The 20,110-nt window shown below is 34.7% G+C and overlaps 1 protein-coding gene across 2 annotated transcripts in view; it reads left to right on the forward strand.

The window, feature by feature from the left end:
• Positions 1 to 20,110, forward strand: part of AP3B1 (adaptor related protein complex 3 subunit beta 1) — a 315,994-nt gene that overhangs the window by 167,587 nt on the left and 128,297 nt on the right. For both annotated transcript variants that reach the window (XM_066381706.1, XM_066381707.1), the window contains exons 15-17: positions 245 to 421; positions 14,095 to 14,281; positions 15,254 to 15,384. In XM_066381706.1, the coding sequence (XP_066237803.1) occupies positions 245 to 421; positions 14,095 to 14,281; positions 15,254 to 15,384 (495 nt within the window). The remainder of the gene's footprint in view (positions 1 to 244; positions 422 to 14,094; positions 14,282 to 15,253; positions 15,385 to 20,110) is intronic.

Here is a 20,110-nt window from a genome sequence, read left to right on the forward strand (position 1 = left end):
TATTGGTTTTTAGCGAGAGAGGAAGAGAAAGAGGGAAAGAAAGAGAGACGGGAACATCGATCTGTTCCTATATGTGCCCTGACCAGGGGTTGAACCAGCAACCTCTGCACTTCCGGATGGTGCTCCAACCAATGGAGCTATCTGGCCAGGGCCACCCTTGTAATATTTTAAAACTTTTCTATGTTAATATTAAGGAGAGTATGGTTATTTTATTTGTAACTCTATAATTTGCTTCTGATATTAGGTTCCTGTGGCTAGAGCAAGTATTCTTTGGCTAATTGGAGAAAACTGTGAACGTGTCCCTAAAATTGCCCCCGATGTTTTGAGGAAGATGGCTAAAAGCTTCACAAGTGAAGATGATCTGGTTAAGCTACAGATTTTAAATCTGGGAGCAAAACTGTATTTAACCAACTCCAAACAGGTAAGATGCTAATCCTTAGTTCTACCGATTTTCACCCTGATGAAGCAGCTAAGGTCTGTTCCTGCATTAGTCTGATCATTCAACAATTACTAGGTGCCTATTTCTTTAAGGTTCTCCAATAGCCAGTAGTTGTGCAAAGAGATGATACTCTAGTCTAATAGAGGAGAAAATAAAAAAATAAAATAGTATATGGTAAGTGTTATTATAGAAGCACTGAGATACAATGGAATTCCAAGGGAGAAAGTTATTGAAAGTCTGAAGTAGAAGGAGGAGAGAGGTCAGAGACAGTCTCAGAAAAGATAAGACTCCTGACTGTGGGCTTGTAAGGAGTGGTTTACTATACAGAAGAAGGAGAGAGGAGAGTGGAGGGTCAGAGTCATGAAACAGCTTCGTGCTTTTCAGCAGGAGTCTGGAAAAGTTGGCAAGGCCAGGACTTGGAGTAGCAAGTGCTGTGGACCTTGGTACAGGTATAGGGAAAACCAGTAAATGTTTTTTAATAATGGTATAATTTACCAGTTTGCAGTTTAGAGTACTTATTTTTTAAAATCATTTTGCTTTTTGAAGAACTGTTAGTGAGAGGATTCACTTCTGTATGTAAAATATATAAAATCACCTCCAAGTATAAATTAAGGACTTTCCCATCTTTCTTCCTATGTCTAAATTGGTCCTCTCCTCAAGTAGAGGACTTAACCTGATCAGCGAGACTGGAAAGGGATTCTTGCTCATTTGCTGCTGGGCCTAATTAGTAGGCTATGTGTTCCGTGTCCTGTCTGTATTTTTTCTTAGTTTTTCCTTTCTGTCTGGCTCTTACTTTGCCTCTGTGTTTTTTCCCCCCTCTCTTTGCTTCTCTCCCTGTCTCTATTTTTGTTCCCCTCCTTCTTCAAAACTGTGCCTTTGTGTCTTTCTTAAGTCCTGCACCCCTTCACACACTCACACACACATACACACCCATCACCACCATAGTCTAATGTCTGTCATTCTCTCCTCCCTCTCCCATCAGGGTTGATCTTTTATCTCTTTTTTGTATTTGCTGTGTATTTCTTTGTTTGTATCTCCCTCTCTTTCTGCCTTTTCTACCTGCTCATACTCACTCTCTAGTAAGCTGATGTTGATCTCAGCATCCTCAGGTTGACTCCTTAAATTCATTTCTATATGTGTTTGGATTACCTTCATCCTCACGTCTGATATGAATTGTGTTATTGTAGCTTTTGCTGATTGGTATAAAGATTTATGACCAAATAATTGCAGATAGTCTGAGTATATTTTCATGATTTAGATTGTATGTTTACACTGAAAGTCAATCTTTGAAAAGAATCAGTTAACCATTTCCAAATGTCATGTAGATCTCTTCATGCTTTGAGTTACTTTTTAAAAACTGAGTAAAGAAAAAGAAAACGTTTGCTGTTATATTGATAAAAAATATTGTTTTCGCATGGTACTCTGTGTTCACTAAAATCATACAATATTAGGGACTCTATATAATACCTAGAAATTATGATTCTTATGACCTAATATCTGGTTTGACTACTCTAAAGATATTGAACATAGGTTATTATAAAAGAAAAGTAATACAGAATTAGTATATTAATCAAGACGGAAAGCAGTTACGTTTTATAAAATTAAATGAAGATTCTGTCTTTGTACCTGTAAGTAGCCAATTATGGAATGTCGTACTCTTTGTTCAGAAATTATGGAGTGTATTCCACAGCTTTTTATCCAGTGAATTTGAATACAACATAATTTGCACTCACAAATCTTTTTTTCTTAAACTGTATTAATAATGGAAGTTTTGGAGCTCAGCTTTGGAAGTGTTCTATTGTGTTTTTTTCTGGTCTCTTTTCAAATTTAAAAAAAATTTTAATCTGTTGTATATTTTAGAGTGATAGTAACCACAATAGATGTCACCATAGGCTGGTGAGAATATAATGATGTTTAGAAAATATGTCAAATTTTCACGTATTTTTATCTAACTCAGTCTTTTGAAAAAATTAAGTACAAAAATAGAGGAATAATGGTGTTCAGTAGGTTTATGCTCCCTTCTCCTGTTTCTCGTTTCTAAGAAAAGGGGTATGAGAGAATTCATAAATGAAAATTAGCATTAAGTAATAAGTTTCAGCACCATCAGCCTGACAGCATTTATTTTTTAGATTTTATTTATTGATTTTAAAGAAAGGAGAGAGAGAGAGAAGACAGGGGAGTGGGAAGTATCAATTCATAGTTGCTTCTCATATGTGCCTTGACCAGGGAAGCCTGGGATTGTGAACCAGTGACTTCAGCATTACAGGTGGACACTCTGTCCACTGCTCCACCACAGTCAGGCATCTTGACAGCATTTTTAACTTGTATGGTTCATCCCCGATGAATATAAAACGGAAAAATGATAGCTTTTATCTAACTATAAAAAATTGTTTTCTATATGTATTTATTTTAGCTGTCTTTAAAAGTGATCCAGAGAGACGAAGTCACAGTGTCTAGGGACTGGTTTGCCATGAAGTCCTTATATTTATTTGTAGCTCTGAATTCCCTTTGGTCTAGATATCTCAGTGAGCATTTTCAGAATTTTTATTGAGTTATTTAGTGATAGGGAATGCCTAAGTTAATTTTTGTATGATCTAAGACATTGCATTTATTTGTATACTTAAGAAAAAATTGAGTAGTAATAAACATCTTTAATACCTCACAATGTTTTTTACCTGGTATAAAAAATAATGTAAAGATTAGTCAACTATCTATTTTCTGTATGGTCCTACTTGATGGACCCTCCCATAGATAGCAACTATAAATGCTGGAAAAATATAAAAAATAACTGCCTCACATCTCAGAAGATAAAGAAAAACAGGGACATTCTGGAGGTTAATTGATACTTGGAAGAAGAGAGTGGCAAACAGTAAATTTTCTCACTTTTATGGCTTTTATCCTGAGAGTACTCTACATTTGGCACTAATTACAGAGGCTAATAAAACTCCAAAAGGAAACCCAAAGTCTTTCTGGCCTGAAGGAGTAGAGGACATATTTCAAAGAAACTGAAACTATTGGAAAGTTAGAATTCTAGAAAGGAGAGAGCCAGAGTGGAAAAGCCTTGAAATCTGTATATAGCTCTACCCAAGTCTCTGTCTGACCCCTGAAGAACACATGTGCAGGGTGGATTCAGAGCCGCACAACTAAGAATAAAGGGATGGACTGAAATTTGTACTGCACCAAGGAGACAAAGTTTATCCAGGGGTCCCCAAACTATGGCCTGCGGGCCGCATGCGGACCCCTGAGGCCATTTATCCGCCCCCGCCACACTTCCAGAAGGGGCGCCGCTTTCATTGGTGGTCAGTGAGAGAAGCATAGTTCCCATTGAAATACTGGTCAGTTTGTTGATTTAAATTTACTTGTTCTTTATTTTAAATACTGTATTTGTTCCCGTTTTGTTTTTTTACTTTAAAATAAGATATGTGCAGTGTGCATGGGGATTTGTTCATAGTTTTTTTTTTATATTCTGGCCCTCCAGTGATCTGAGGGACAGTGAACTGGCTCCCTGTGTAAAAAGTTTGGGGACCCCTGGTTTACGCTTTGAGTCCAACCAAGTTAATTGCCTACTGAAACAAACAAAAATCAATACTCAAAGAATATGACAATGTCCATTGTCTCTATGACATAACATTCATAATGTCCAAGATAGAATCCAAAATTACTCCATATAAGAAAAACCAGAATAGGGGAGTTATTGTTTAAGGCAGCGGTTCTCAACCTGTGGGTGGCGACCCTGGCGGGAGTCGAACAACCAAAACACAGGTCGCCTAAAGCCATCGGAAATATATAGTTTGTTTAAAAATGTATTGTATAATAAATATGTATTTTGCGATGGCTTTAGGCGACCCCTGTGTTTTGGTCGTTCGACCCCCGCCGGGGTCGCGACCTACAGGTTGAGAACTGCTGGTTTAAGGGGTATAGAGTTTCAGTTTGTAAAGTATACAAATTTTGATGGTAATGGTTACACAACACAACGAATGTACTGAATGCCACTAATCTGTCCACTTAAAGAAGGTTAAAATGGTTAGTTTATGTATATTTTACCACAATAAAAAAAAGACCAGGAAATGTGATCAAGTTTCAGTGAAAAAAAGACAACAAATAACTGAAACCAACCCTGAGATGACCTAAATGTTGAAATTTGCAGGCAAACATTTTGAAGTAGTTTTTATAATCCTGGTTGGCAATGTAAAGGAAAATACTTACAATGAGTGAAAAAATAAGAGCTTCCAGCAGAGAAATAGAAACTATGAAAAAGAATCTAATGGATATCTAGAACTGAAAAACAGTTTGTGAAAATCAACATCTTGTCTAGCTTAAGTATTATATATTATTTAACATTTTAATATTTTTGGGAGGGTATACAGATATAAAGGTGCTTCATGTAATTGTTTTTGTTTAAACTGTATATTATATTAAAACTCTTCAGGCAAACTACTTCTGTAAACTTTTTAAATTTTATGGCTCTGGTCTCTTTGAGAGGGAAGTTTGTGTTTGGAAAGCAGTTTAACTCTGTGATACCTACCATAGAGCTATTTGATGTCAATTACTGGGAGGAAGGTAGATTGTGTGGCTTCAAATCTTGTTTTGCTGCTTACAAGCTTCATGACTTTGGACAGATCACATAACCTATCCCAGACTTAGTTTCCTCATCTGTAAAATGGGAATTATAACAATATAGACAATTTTTTTAGTACAACATACATGTTTTTAAAAAATCACTGTGTTGCCTGACCTGTGGTGGTGCAGTGGATAAAGCATTGACCTGGAATGCTGAGGTCACCAATTCGAAACCCCGGGCTTGCCTGGTCAAGACACATATGGGAGTTGATGCTTCCTGCTCCTCCCCACCTTCTCTCTCTCTTCTGGCTGAAAATGAATAAATAAAAAATCTTTAAAAAATTATTGTGCTTTATGAAATTGCATAATAAAAACCAAACCTTAGGAATTATTTGAAAAATGGAGCTAGAGATACAACACTTAAGACATTTAATTGGTGACACATTAAAAAGATGAAAAGAGCCCTGGCCGGTTGGCTCAACGGTAGAGCGTCGGCCTGGCGTGTGTGGGACCCGGGTTCGATTCCCGGCCAGGGCACATAGGAGAAGTGCCCATTTGCTTCACTGCCCCCCTCCTTCCTCTCTGTCTCTCTCTTCCCCTCCCGCAGCCAAGGCTCCATTGGAGCAAAGATGGCCGGGGCGCTGGGGATGGCTCCTTGGCCTCTGCCCCAGGCGCTAGAGTGTCTCTGGTCGCGGCAGAGCGATCCCCCGGAGGGGCAGAGCATCGCCCCCTGGTGGGCAGAGTATCGTATCGCCCCCTGGTGGGCGTGCCGGGTGGATCCTGGTCGGGCGCATGCGGGAGTCTGTCTGACTGTCTCTCCCTGTTTCCAGCTTCAGAAAAAAAAAAAAAAGATGAAAAGAACCTAATAAAACTAGAACAGGCTTACATATGTTAAATGGTTAAGAAATACATAAATCTACCTAGTAGAAGACCTGAGGTTAACTTATGAAATGGGGTTGGAAAGGTTGTATTTGTGAGTTAAGTAGTGGAAATGGGGTTAATCTGAAATTAGATGTAGAGTTAGACCACTGGATAGGGCCCACAGATGTCTGAGATGGGTATGTGTCTTTATCCCTGCATAGCCCAGGTCAGCTCAGTGCACTTTTCTGCCTTTACCTAGCATTTCCTGCAGATACCATCATGCCTAAGCAAACACAAGATTCATGTTATGCTCAGATTGTTTTATAATATGTCAACTGAATTGGAACAAATGCACATTTTCCAAACAATCGTTGGAGCAGAACTCACTGTATCTACTTCACAAACTTGTTGTGAGGATTAAATTAGACAATCAGTGTCAAGTGCTAGGATTTCCTGGCACATAATAGTGCTTAGTTCATGTTAGTTACCCCAGTGTTCATCAACTGGTTGGCAGACCATCCACCAGAACTTTTGTGCCAATCGGCAGAAGATTTAACCACCCTGATATGGTATGAAGATTATGGATCCAGTGCTCTTAGTCAAATCCACTTATGCTGAGGGTGATTTTTACTTTACCAGTTCCTTAAATAATTCTGTTTTTACTGATCCCCAACTGTGAAAAGGTTGAAAACCACTGAGTTACCTTACTTTTTCTTGTAACCCTAGTTTATAATGTTATCCAACTGCTAAGATTTTTCTTAGAGAATGTGATTCTGTACAGTGAGGAAACTAATTTAGTTTCTGAGAATCTGTTCTCATTAGGAAAATCACCACAATTAAGTCTATACTAGTAGGAAAAGGGGACTGAAATTTCTTTTTTAACAGTTTATGAAGAAAAATTTGGGAGATGAATATCAAGAGTAGAAAATACTCTCTTAAGGAAAGTAATTTCACTGTATTTGGGGGAAGGGAAGAAAGTCGAAAGACTTTAAAACCAGTTCAAGTTGCTGCAACTCTACAGTTCTTAAGACATAGTATAAAGATTTAGCATGACTTCTTTCAAATAGTATGCTGAGGTCTGTGGCATAAAGCTAGGATTTGATTACATGGACCAATAGCAGTTAAAAATAAATGAATAAAGGGTGCATTTGTTTTTAAACTTCCTTTAATAATGTCCTCTTTTCAATTTAGAGAAAAGTAATATGAGTAGTAACTCATGTTTTTATTTTTAATTATGAATTAATAATACAAACCTATAGAAAAGTACAAAAAACATAAACAGATAGATTTATATCTACCACTAAGGTTAAGTCTGCTTTTTCCAAATTTATTATTTTTTTAAAGAGACTGTAACAGGTAGAGATAAAAGCTCAAGTTTACATTCACACCTTTTCAGTTGGTAGCCACTGTCATATTGGTGATATGTTTTAGTCATGCATGTATTATATTTTTATTATGTAGTACTCATAAAATATATATTGTTCTGTGGGTTTTGAGATTTTTCCATAAATAGAGAGTATTTTTCTTTATATATACTTTTATAACTTCTTTTTTCACTTAATACCATGTTTCCAAAAATACTGATGTGTAGATATAGTTCATTTATTTATTTATTTATTTTTAAGATTTTATTTATTCATTTTAGAGAGGGGGGGGAGAGAGAGAGAGAGAGAGAGAGAGAGAGAGAGAGAAAGAAAGGTGGGAGGAGCAGGAAGTATCAACTCCTCAACTCCCATATGTGCCTTGACCAGGTAAGCCCAGGGTCTTGAACCGGCAACGTCAGTGTTCCAGATCTGCACTTTATCCACTGCGCCACCACAGGGCAGGCTATATATAGTTCATTTATTTTAATTAACTAAGTCGTTTTCTTTGAGGCAGGTTTCTACTTTTCTGCTGTTAGGAAAGAAAGTGCTTCATTGAGTATCCTTAGCACTTGTATTTTCTTGTGTCACTTTTCAAACTTTTTGATTTTTAGTGAGAAATTCTATAAATCAGACTGATGTTTTGGGGCTTCTTCCTGAAGTTAAAAGCTAGTTCTCTTGCCTTGTGGTCTTGGAGGAATCTATTTCCAACCCCAACCTTTGACATGACGGCAATTGGGGCTCAGACTTTGTGCAGTGACATCTCTACCCTTGCTTGTATATGTTTTCTTGGCATTAAGAAACTCAAGTAAATATATAAAGGAAGAATTTACAGAAAACTTTACAAGTTGATAAAAATTTGGCTACTATTAAGTTTATGAAATTTCATCCTAGTCACATAAAGAATTTCATTTAGTCATGACATGATAAAATTTATTAGATGGAACATGCATTAGCACTGCTTAGATTTGCATCTTGTGTAGGTTAAGAATTTATTTATTTTTGGTAAGAGAGAGGCAGACAGACAGACAGGAAGGGAGGGATATGAGAAGTACCAGATTGTAGTTGTGGCATTTTAGTTGTTCATTGATCACTTCTCATATGTGCCTTGATCAGTGGACTCCAACCAAGTCCTCTTGCTCAAGGCAACGACCTTGGACTCAAGCCCATGACCTCAGGGTTTTGAACATGGGACCTCAGTGTCCCAGGTCAGTGGTCTATCCGCTGTGCCACCACTGGGTAGGCTGTGTAGGTTAATAATTCTGTGTAACTTTTCCTTCCTTTACCCAACAAATTTGCCAGTATTATTCTTTTAAAAATTATTTGTGTGGAACCAGTATTAATCTTCGCTATGCTAAATCCTGAATTCTGTGTACTTTTTTATATTCCTTAAACTTACAGTTTAAACTGGTTTTAGGACTTTTTAATTTTATTATTATTATTATTATTATGTGAGAGGCGGGAGTCAGGGAGGCAGGACTATAGACTCCCGCATGTGCCCTGATCAGGATCCACCTGGCAAGCGCTGTACAGAGCAATGCTGTCTACCCATTTCGGGCGGCTGCTCCATTGCTCAGCCACTGAGCTATAGCCGTGCCTGAGGCAAGGCTGTGGAACCCTCTTCAGTGCCCAGGGCCAAATTGCCCGAATCGAGCCATCCCTTGGGGCGGGAGGCAGGGAGGAGGAGAGAAAGACAAGGGGAGGACGAGAGGTAGAGCAGTAGATGGTCGCTTGTGCTGCGTGCCCTGACTGGGAATGGAACTCGGGACGTCCACAGGCCGGGCAGACGCTCTGCCGCCCAGCCAGCTGGCCAATGCCTAGGACTGCATTTTAAAAGAATTTTTTAATTATTTTTTTGCTCACATTAAATACTTGAAGAAAGCTATTGTTTGAGCAAATACCAATTTACCACTTGTAAAGTTATTTAGGTAAAAATATGTTGCCCATTTAATTGAGAAGTTTTTAAAATAATAAATTTCTTAATTTTTATGTAGTGTTTCTTCCAATTCATTTTTCCTATCTCACTGATTTAGAATCAATTTGAAGAGAATGTAATTAATGTAGTCTCTTGTTAGCATTAATTATCAATTGGTACCAGTAATTCCTTAAAACTAAGCAGGAAAATTACTGTGAAATCAAAATTTAATAAATGCCTATATATGAGATATTGAATATTTCTTTGAGGGTACAGTGTATTACTCTCGTATAACTTTACAGCTAAAACCTATTTTATAGTACTATGTAATGTCTGATCAGGTTTTGCAATGAGCCTTTGGTCATATTAAAATGCCATGATTGTTTACTTGCCCGTTGTTTACTTTCTCCATAACTGTTGCTGAGAACAGATAAAATTTAAGTGTGTTGTCTCAGTGTCCCATTCAGTTGAGGATTTGTTCCAGATCTCTCATTTGTGATGACATGGTATCGTTAGTTATATTAAAATTAGACCTCCATGTGTACTTGTAATGTCTGCAGAGGTGTTACCTAGTGGTGTGTGCGACACGCTGTAGTGAAGAGATTTCATTTGAGTATGTGAAACATATAAATTGGGGAACTTTGTCTTTAATTTTCTATCTTTTTGAGATGCAACAATAAGTAACTTCTCCCTTTCAGAGCAGCATGCAGGATGCGTGCTGACAAAATGTGGTGTGTGCCCTGACAAGGTAGGGAGGAAAAGCTAAGGCCCTTGCTTTTGTCGTACTGGTTAGTTCAGTGTTTTAAGTGTTTTTTTTCTGCTTGTTGTGCCATAGCCTGTATAAAGCATGAAGCTCCCAGCCGTCAGTGGATGGAGTCGGGAAAACACGGAACGAGGTTTGGTTTGGTGAAGTGTGTACAGCAGATAGAAACAAAACAGCCCTGCTATAGATCACTGAGGAGAGTGGTCAGAGCACACTCACTACAGTAGCTTTGTCGTTTACTGTCTAGCATAAATCTAAAACCTATTTATTTTATTATTTGGCAGTTCTTTTTTAATTTTTTATAAACCCAGCAACAATGAATTTTTAAAAATTGGAGTGTATGTTTACTGAAGAATGAAGTACTGAGTTTCTTTCTTGATACTTAACATGCACACACTGTTTATCAACATTTACCGTCTACCATGAGAATTATAGTGCTCTCACTGATCACACAACAACCAGAGGTATGCCAGATCTGCTAAAAGTGTATCAGCATCTATTTAAAAAGTTAGGAGCTTTTTGTAAAAGGTTGCATCTCAAGATGATAAATATATACAGGTGCAAAAGATATTTCATATGTCTTTGTGAAATGTGATCTCATTTAGATCAAATAACTTTTAAAAATTAATTTTTTGAATTTTTATTTCAAGTTTTTCATTTGTACACATGAAAAATGAAGCAATGACTGTTATGAATTGGTTCCGTTAGCAGAAAAGGACCTTAAACAATGCTGCTTTTTAAATAGAAAATCAATTAATTCCAAGAATAGTTCGACTTTTTTCACTCAAAGCTTTTGTGCATTTGTTCTGTCAGTGCGGTAAATGGAATCAAAGTGAAGCTTTTAGAAGTTGATTCTGTCAGAGCTGCTGTAAATGCAATTGTAAGTTTAAAAGCTCAACATGGAAGATAAAATTACTTGTTTTTGCCGAAAGGATGTTGTCATGGTAAAAATAAGTGTTCTTCCGTGGACAACAGTGTAGTGGTTGCCAGGGTCGGGGTAGTGGGTGGGGGAGGGTAGAGGGAGATGGGGGGGGGGGTAAATGGTGATGGCCAGAGACTGGGCTGGTGGGCTTGGTAAGGTGCACAGAGATGTGTTGTAGAATTGTGCACCTGAAACCTGCATAATTTTGTGTCACCTCGTAAATTTAATTAAAAAGGAATAAAAAAATAATGAAAGAGCAGAAATATTTGGGGAATTGTTTGTGATGCATGCAAATACAATCTTTTTTGTGCTGCCAAGTTGGTATGTATAGAACTATTGAATTATTATTATTTTTTTTTTACATTTTCAAATAAGCTTTTATGTTCTTACATACACACATGTACTTCTAGAAGAAATTTTACAAAATAATGATTATTCTTAATACACGTGATTCAGTAATTCTATTTATATTTTATTACATTTAAAAAAGAATTCATGACTGACTAATATATCAGGCCCCAAAGTTGCAACGTAGAACTATTGAATTATTATGATGAAGTTAATGTTGAGAAAACATCTGCATGACAGCACATACTCTGGTACTCAACTCTCTTTACTACATGTTACCAACTATATTTTAGAAATGTGATTTTTTGAAAAACTTCTTTGTAAATTGACCTAAGTTTCCTATACTAGCTTTTGTTGGCTGTGGAAGGAAGTAAAAGAAAGTTTTTACTATATTGGTTAGAATTTTATTCAGAATCATTTGAAAATCTTGAAACTGTCAGAACTTTTCACTTTTGCAAATTTTAGCAAATAATTCTTGGAAATAAATCTTGCAAACAGGAATATGTTGAAATTTATAAAAACAAGAGGAGAACTAAACAAATTAAGTGGTAAGAGCTTAAGATTTATTTTAAACATTCTGTCATTTGCAGTATCTCAGCTATTGTGAAGACTTTTGATGGAACTTCTGTTTTTTATTAGATAAGTTTATATTTGGTATTAAAATGAAATTACACTGAGAAGGCAATTGATTTTGCAGTATCTAAATTTGGTGATTTAAAAGTATAAATAGAATCATTTGAATGTTTTGTCTTATAAAATATTAAAAATGTTTCATTGAATGTAGGGGGAAGTTAAATAGCTGGGCTTGAAATATTTACAAATTTCAACATAAAAGTAAGCATTGGGAATATTCTTTATTCAAGAGAATGTTCTCTGCACTGATCAGACTATTCAGTATAGGTGTTTTCTCTGCTAAAAATATTATGGTTTATAGAGAAGAGGAAATTGAAAATGTCAAAAATGTCATAATTATTGATCACAGAATGCAATTTTAAAGATGTAGGTAACCTTATTTTTGTTTAAGAAAAAAGGGCATCAAAATAATAAGACCATATAAAAACATGTTCTTTGGAGAAACACCAGTGACTTACCGGTAGATACCGCTAAGAGAGTGATTCAGGTATATGAATGTGCAGTAGATACTTACTCTGCTTATGTTTTTATTCCTCATTGTACATGCGTATGTTTTTATTTTTTGGAAATAATTTTATTTTTGAAAATAGATTTTAATAAAACTATTTTACAAGCCCACCAATAAAACAAGTTTTATAGTCAATAAATACATATTTTTTTAAAGTTATGTAATTTTTCTGTCTCACTCTCAGTAATTGTTTTCTGTTAATGTATTGAAATAGTTTAATTTCATAAAAATTAATTTCAAGGATCAGAAACATAAGCAAAATATATCACTCTACTGGCTCAAAAATATATCATTGCAGTAAACATACTTATTTTCTTTCTCTGATGTATTTTGGTTACACATTCTAACTCTTAGGACTATCGAGTAAACGTAGTTATAAATTCTTACTCTGTATTTGAGGAAACTAATGGCTAATTTTCCTTGGTTATCCCAGCAAGTCAGTTATACTGTCTAGCATATTTTATACTTCATTTTAAACTGGATTCCTCATTTGGTGAATATCTTGCTAATTCTTTTTAAATGAATCATGGAGTTGTCATCTGTAGTTTAACCAGCATTCTAGTAATTAGTGAATTGCAATTGTTGATAACCAAATTTGGAATAGCTCTATCAACATTTCTCTTGTATTTTTTATAGCTCTACTTTATTAAAACTAGGTTAATACTTTCTAAGTACATTGTTACTGAAAGAAGGTTGCTTTTTATCCAAATCAGTTGTCTCAATCAATTATTGTTAAAATGTTTATCACACCATTCTCTTACTTTTACTTACGGTTCTAGAATTGTCTTTGCTCGGAATGATTGATTGTTGTTTCTGATGTCTATAAAATGTTCTAGTATAGATTTTTATTTTTCCATGAATTATGAATTCTATTTAATTTATAGTTGCAATTATATGTGTGTAAACTTCTAAATTAAAACTATGTTTTTCAACCAAGTAATGAGTTTAAAATATAGAGCTATTTTGTTAACATTTCAATTTTGCTTTAATATTAAATTCTCTGTATGTTAATGTAGTACATTCAAAAATTCACTTAGGAAATCTTATTACAGTGTAAAAGCTACTATAATAAGTTGTTCCCTTACATAAATAAATAAATGACCAATATTACTAGCGGCTATAAGCAGCATGGGGGAAAAATGGAAGGAGTCTTTTATCCTAGTTTTTAGAGGGCATCAGCAGCTTGCTTTTATGAAAAAGTAACAGCTAAATGCACTGCAAATAATTTGCAGTAATCCAGTTCAGTGATTCATGTGTCTGCTTTAATGGGTCATAATTCAGGGTAAAGGAACTGAGTGCCGTCAGAGTGCAGACACTGCTTATGCCAGGGACAGTATCTCTTCATAAAACACACCTCAGGAGAAGCAGTTTGCCAGCCCCCTAATACTCTCTGATGTTTTGATGTCCTGCATATTTTTCTGATTAAGTTTTGAGTGCCATGTTTTTTGTTGTATTTCCACATTCATTATTCTCACGTAGACCCTTCAGCGGGTTTGCCATATATGATTATTTTTTTAATGATGCCTTTCTTTCCACTTCAGCAGTTTAATAATCTAGCACATGGCTGCTTCTCAGTACTCAGCATTCACCTCCCCAGTACTGAAGAGGACGTGTGCTTTGGCTTCAAAATTCCATTTGCAGCCTTAGAAATGCATATTCCCTATGGAACAACATTTGTTTGACATAACCATTCATTTTTATTACCTCTTTAAATATGTTTATCCAGAGTTATCAATAATCATAAATAACTATATTCTCATCTTGTTCTGTTTTTTTTCCAACAGACAAAATTGCTTACCCAGTACATATTAAATCTCGGCAAGTATGATCAAAACTACGACATCAGAGACCGTACAAGATTTATTAGGCAGCTTATTGTTCCGAATGAAAAGAGTGGAGCCTTAAGTAAATATGCCAAAAAAATATTCCTAGCACAAAAACCTGCACCACTGCTTGAGTCTCCTTTTAAAGGTATTATTATTGTTAGAATACAACTGCACAATGTGTTACCTAAAAAAGTATAACTATATTTCATTCCTAATATATTTAAAATTTATCTCTAAGGAAATATAAATGATGAGTACATATATAAATGATTAGTACATATAAGTATATATAAAAAAGTGTGCTTTTATTCATTCATCTGTTCTCCAGAGCAAACTATATACTACAGTTTATATTTTTATAATCCTTACTTACCTAAATAATTCCAATCTTCTTATTTAATTTTTATCCCTACTAAGTAGTTTAACTGAGCAATAGATAAAAGCTGTGTTGTTCTTGCAGATTTTGCCTTTATTTTTATTTTAAATAGATAGCTTTATAATAATTCACCTTGCAAGCTATTAGTTAAATATTCTGTGTAAACTAACATAAACTTTTCTAGAAACAGTTAATTCATTAAAATGGTTTCTTTTTATATTTCAATTTGTTATTCAGGGATGGAAGTTGACTTATTTTTCCCAGCTTTTTAAAAGGGGTAATTAATTGATCAGTTTCACAAGTAGCCATTACAGTTAGAATCAGATGATTATATACCTTGGTGTTCCACATTGTTTCTATTTAATTGTTGTAAAGTGATAAAAAGCAGTTCAGTTTTGTAGAAAAACTATTAAAATTCTGGATGTGTTAGTGCCAACACATGTATATGGATTGTTTAACTGTGCTGTCATTCTTAATATTCACAGTAAAGTAATTTTAGAGAAGCTGCATTTCAGAGGAACACCTCTAAACACACTGACTGATTAGCTTTTTTATTGACCATTATGGGGAAGATTATTGTAATCTATGGACTGAAATCAGTTTTTTGACCTATGAAGAGCTTCCTAGTTTTTATTTATTCCTTGACATTTGAGGTAATATGCCAATTACCTTGAGCTCTGATTAGGATTCTTTTGTGTTATATACAGCTCATATTGTTTATATTTTCTTCTATTTTAATAGATAGGGATCATTTCCAGCTTGGCACTTTATCTCATATTCTCAACACTAAAGCTTCTGGGTACCTGGAATTATCTGATTGGCCAGAGGTGGCGCCTGACCCATCAGTTCGAAATGTAGAAGTAATAGAGTTGGTAAGTTGACCTTTCTGAAATTAATTTTGTCAAGCAGTAGTGTATTCTAGAATAATGATTGTTTCATATAAAAGCTTTTTTGGGGGGAAGGAGTTGAAATTGAAAATTGTTCTTGTATTTCTAAGTGTAATGTGTTAGATACACCTTGCTATTATGAGAATTAGCAAGTGTAGTATTCCTACATCATTGTACATGTGCTGTTCCTTTTCTTCAAGGAAATACGGAATTGAATTGTCTGTATCAGTGCTACCTGCATGCGTGGTATTGCATTTGTAACTATGTAGATTTAATTTCTAAGGTATTTAGTTTCATTGGATTGAGATTTTTCTACTTTGATTAGAGATTCATAAGCTTCCTGTCAGTGTTTTTCTAAAATAATTTTTGCTGTACTCTTCCAGAGAAAACATACAAAGTGTTCTGGATTTTCTCATAAACTTGTTTTAAGTGAAGCCTAAACATAAATAGGGAGCATTCTGTACCAAAAATGTCTTAGGAAAAACTCACAATTTAAATGAATAATATGTTGTTTTCACATGAAAAAGAAACAACTTCTAAATAAATTGTGTTTTCCTAGATTTTTTAAAAATGCTGGCTACAAATATAAAATAATTCATTTTTTTCCCTAATATTATCTCTTCCTTACATAAACAAGAAAAATAAAGGGTCTTTAGAGATTTGGTTATATGAAACATATCTAATACTTTTTATTTATTTAATTATTTTGTATTTTTCTGAAGTGAGAAGCTGGGAGGAAGAGAGATAGATTCCCACATGCGCCCAACCAGGATCCACCCGGCATGCCCACCAGGGGGTGATGTTCTGCCCATCTGGGACGTTGCTCTGTTGCAACTGGAGCCATTCTAGCTCCTGAGGCGGAGGCCATGGAGCTGTCCTCAATGCCCAGGCCAACTTTGCTCCAGTGGAGCCTTGGCTGTGGGAGGGGAAGAGAGGGATGTAGAGAAAGGAGAGGGGGAAGTGTGGAGAAGCAGATGGGTGCTTCTCCTGTGTGCCCTGGCCGGGAATCAAACCCCGAACTTACACACGCCAGGATGATGCTCTTTCATTGAGCCAGCCGGCCAGGGTCTATATCTAACACTTTTTAAAGTAGTATAAATAAAAAAGAAAAATTAGGTATTACATTCAGGATACTTTTTTGGTAGGAAAACTATATTGAACAGGATTTAGATAAACAGTTTTCTTTACTATAATACCTGTGAAGAAAGTCAGTTAACTTTCTTGCTTAACTTCTCATACACAATGGAAGAAAATCTTTAGTACTTTAAATAGAATCTCTGTAATGGGCAGAGCCATGTACTTTGATCCATTTGAGAAATATGTTTCTCCTAATTATTCAGACTTACTCTAGCTTTGGAGTGTGGCCAGAAGTACTAATAAGAGATAATAGCTCCACTTAGCAAACTCAGGTAGTGTACTTTGATAATGTTTTACAAGCATTATCTTGTTTAAATCTCAAAATGATTATAAGTGTTGGTTATTTTCCAATTTTGCAGATAAGAAGACTGAGGTTCAGGTAGCTCAGGTAAATTGTCCGAGTTCAAATTGCTAGTAAGTGATGGCGCTGAGAACCCAGCTCCATCAGAGCCCATTGTTCATGCTCTCACTGCATGTCAGTGTTGTGTGACGTGCAGAGAGGAAGCTTGAGCTTGTGTGTAGATCTTTACTATCCTGAGTACTTAGCATCACCATTCTCATGTGATAAATTATCTCTATTTAGAAATGACTTTTAAAAATGTAGAAGTCATTAAAACTAATTGTATGTCTATTCCTTCTTGTAACTAAGATTGCTGATTTTCACTCAAATCTTCATACTCCGAAATACTCTTCAAAAAAATTGGCTTGTTTGTGTTGTGTAACTTTTGGTCAAATGCTAGACTACAAAGAGAATGCTGTTATGATTTTTTTCCACATGATCGTTTTTTTTTACTCTCCTAATTTCTTATGCCAGCTTATTGTTTTTATGGTTCCATGCATTTTCATTATTAGGTGCATACTGTGTAGGCCAAATAGAGCCATCCTTTTATCCTCTCCTCACTTCCATCTATCCCTCCTCCTTGCCGCTCTATTCTACCAAAAAAATAAAATAAAATAGTTTATCCTCTCAGGAATTGATAACAATGCTATGCACCTAATTTGATCCCAATAGTATCCTTATTTTGGCTGATAGATTGGTTGGTTGGCTAACTTATTCCATTTTCTTGTGCTCTTCTAAGCATTAACCTACTACCTTAAAGGGACAGTACTTAAATAGCTATAATATTTTCTTATGTTCATTTCATCTGCCCAGTTCAACAGCAACAAATTGATTTCTTTTTCATTTTCCTGACTACATTTAGGAAATTAATAATTGGCCTAAATTATTTATGAAGAATAATTAGAACTGATGCAATCCAGTTGAAGAAAACTGTTACTGTCCGTTGATGCCATGCTGAAAACAGTTTCAATCTATTGGTCTCTGGACATATTGGCTTAAAATTATACTATGAAAGACACAGTTAAATATTAATTAAAATATCAGGTACCACTGTAACAATGCAAAAAGTCTTTCTTGCCTCTTACTCCACCTATCACCCCTTCCAAAGTCGCATCAATATATTGTGTGCACACAATGCACTCTGTTATTCTAGTTTTACTATAAAGTGATCTTACAGGGTTACATTTTATTACTATGAGATACAACTTAGTAAAAAAAATGGCCTAGGCTTAGATAATCTGATATTTTAAATCAAAACAACAGGGAACCTTGTCAGGTTGACACTAGAAGTCATTTTGAATTACACACTACCATATCCAGGGTATCAGATATAATGTTTGTTTATATTATGATACCAGTAAGTTTTGAAGATCCATTAGAATTTCTTTGCTTAGTTGTAGAAAATCCTTTTCCCTTCAGGTCCAGAAAGACTACCTTTTGCATATCAAGGGTATTTTGCTTTATAAAAACATTTATTATCAATATTTTATCCTTCATAGGAACTTTAAAATGAATACCTAACTATTTTTTCTTCTCTTTTTCCTGTTGTTTTTTTCGCTTAGAATATGACTATCATAGTCATAAAAGATCACAACAAAAATTAAAATATTTTTATTGTTTAAACCTCTATGAATAGAGAGTTGATAGCTATGGCAAGATACTTTGCCTTTTGAGCATTGAAGCCTTATTTTCTTTATTTGTCAATTTAGTTTTGCCCTGAAAGCCATTGTCTAATTAAGTAATTTTTTTTCTTTAAATTGATGTGATACACTTTTTACTGGACTTTAGTAAATCATTGTTTTGATTTAAGAAAAGTATGAACTTTAGTGTTTACTAAATATAGGAAAACTTTGTTCACAGAATACTATTATGTTCTTCTTTGGAATACAGACCATTTTAAATTTATATAAAAAATCAGCATTGCTGATATTCTCTAAGTATCTTATTCAAATATATTTGAGTAATTTTTACTCATTTTTTTTTATTGTTGTCCAAATACTAATTTTCTAGGTTACTAAAGTTTAACTTTTTTTTTCTTTTTTTGGGGGGAGGAGGGGCTCGTCCGGGATTAAAGGTTACCTTTTTATGCAACATACCTTAAATTCTTCAGCTCTTTAAGATCAGTGATTTTCAACAGAAATCTTTAAATAAAACAAACCTATCTCATACTTACTTGCGCAAGACCAATTAAATCAGAATCTTAGGAGGTGAGTCCCAGGCATTAGTTTTTTTTTTTTTTTTAATTGGTATTTTTATATTTCTTTAAGTCTTTTAAAAAGTATTGTCAGGTGATTCTAACAAGCATCATGTGTTCTTAAATAAGAACCTTTGTCATGCTGTAAATTTCTTTATAATGGAAGGTCTACTCTTCAAACTGGCACATAGTAGAAACTCAGTTAAACATTAAAAGTGTGATAAATAAATGAGTCTTAAACTATTTTGACCTTTTAAAAAATATATGTCCCTACCCTTTAAATTATTTTCTTGGTGAATCAAGGTCACAATTATAATAGTAATTATTTTACTTAACACATTGCATTAAAGTCTTTAAAGGGCTATTCTGACATCTGATAATTATTGTGCCAGATATCCATGTACAAAATAGCCCCAAATCCCTGCTCTCCAGAAGCAGGCATTCTGGCTTGGTTAGACTGATAATAAAAGTAAATATATAAATTGTATACTGTCTTAGAAAGTAATAAGTACTTTGATAAAAAAAAAAGATTTGAGCAAAGCATGGGAGTTGGAATTTTAAGTAGAGGATGTGAAGTGCCTGTATACTAAAAACTACAAAGCATTATTAAAAGAGATTGAAAAAGATACAATGAAATGGATAAATATTTCATGATCATGGGTTGGAAGAATCAACATAGTTAAAATGGCCATATTTTCCAAAGTAATATACACATTTAATGCAATACCAATGTTATTTTTTAAAGAAATAGAACAAAAATTCACCAGATTGTATGGAATCAAAAACAACCCCGAATAGCCAAAGCAATCCTTAGAAAAAAAGAATGGAGCTGGAGGTATCACACTACCTGATTTCAAATTATACTACAGAGCCATAATAATCAAAACAGCATGGTATTGGCAGAAAAACAGATATACAGACCAATGGAACAGAATTGAGAGCCCAGAAATAAAATCACATATATATGGACAAATCATCTTCGACAAAAGAGCCAAAACATACAATGGAGAAACGAAAGCCTCTTCAAGAAATGGTGCTGG

This window comes from Saccopteryx leptura, chromosome 4 (genome assembly GCF_036850995.1).
Source record: "Saccopteryx leptura isolate mSacLep1 chromosome 4, mSacLep1_pri_phased_curated, whole genome shotgun sequence".
In the NCBI taxonomy this organism is placed as follows: domain Eukaryota; kingdom Metazoa; phylum Chordata; class Mammalia; order Chiroptera; family Emballonuridae; genus Saccopteryx; species Saccopteryx leptura.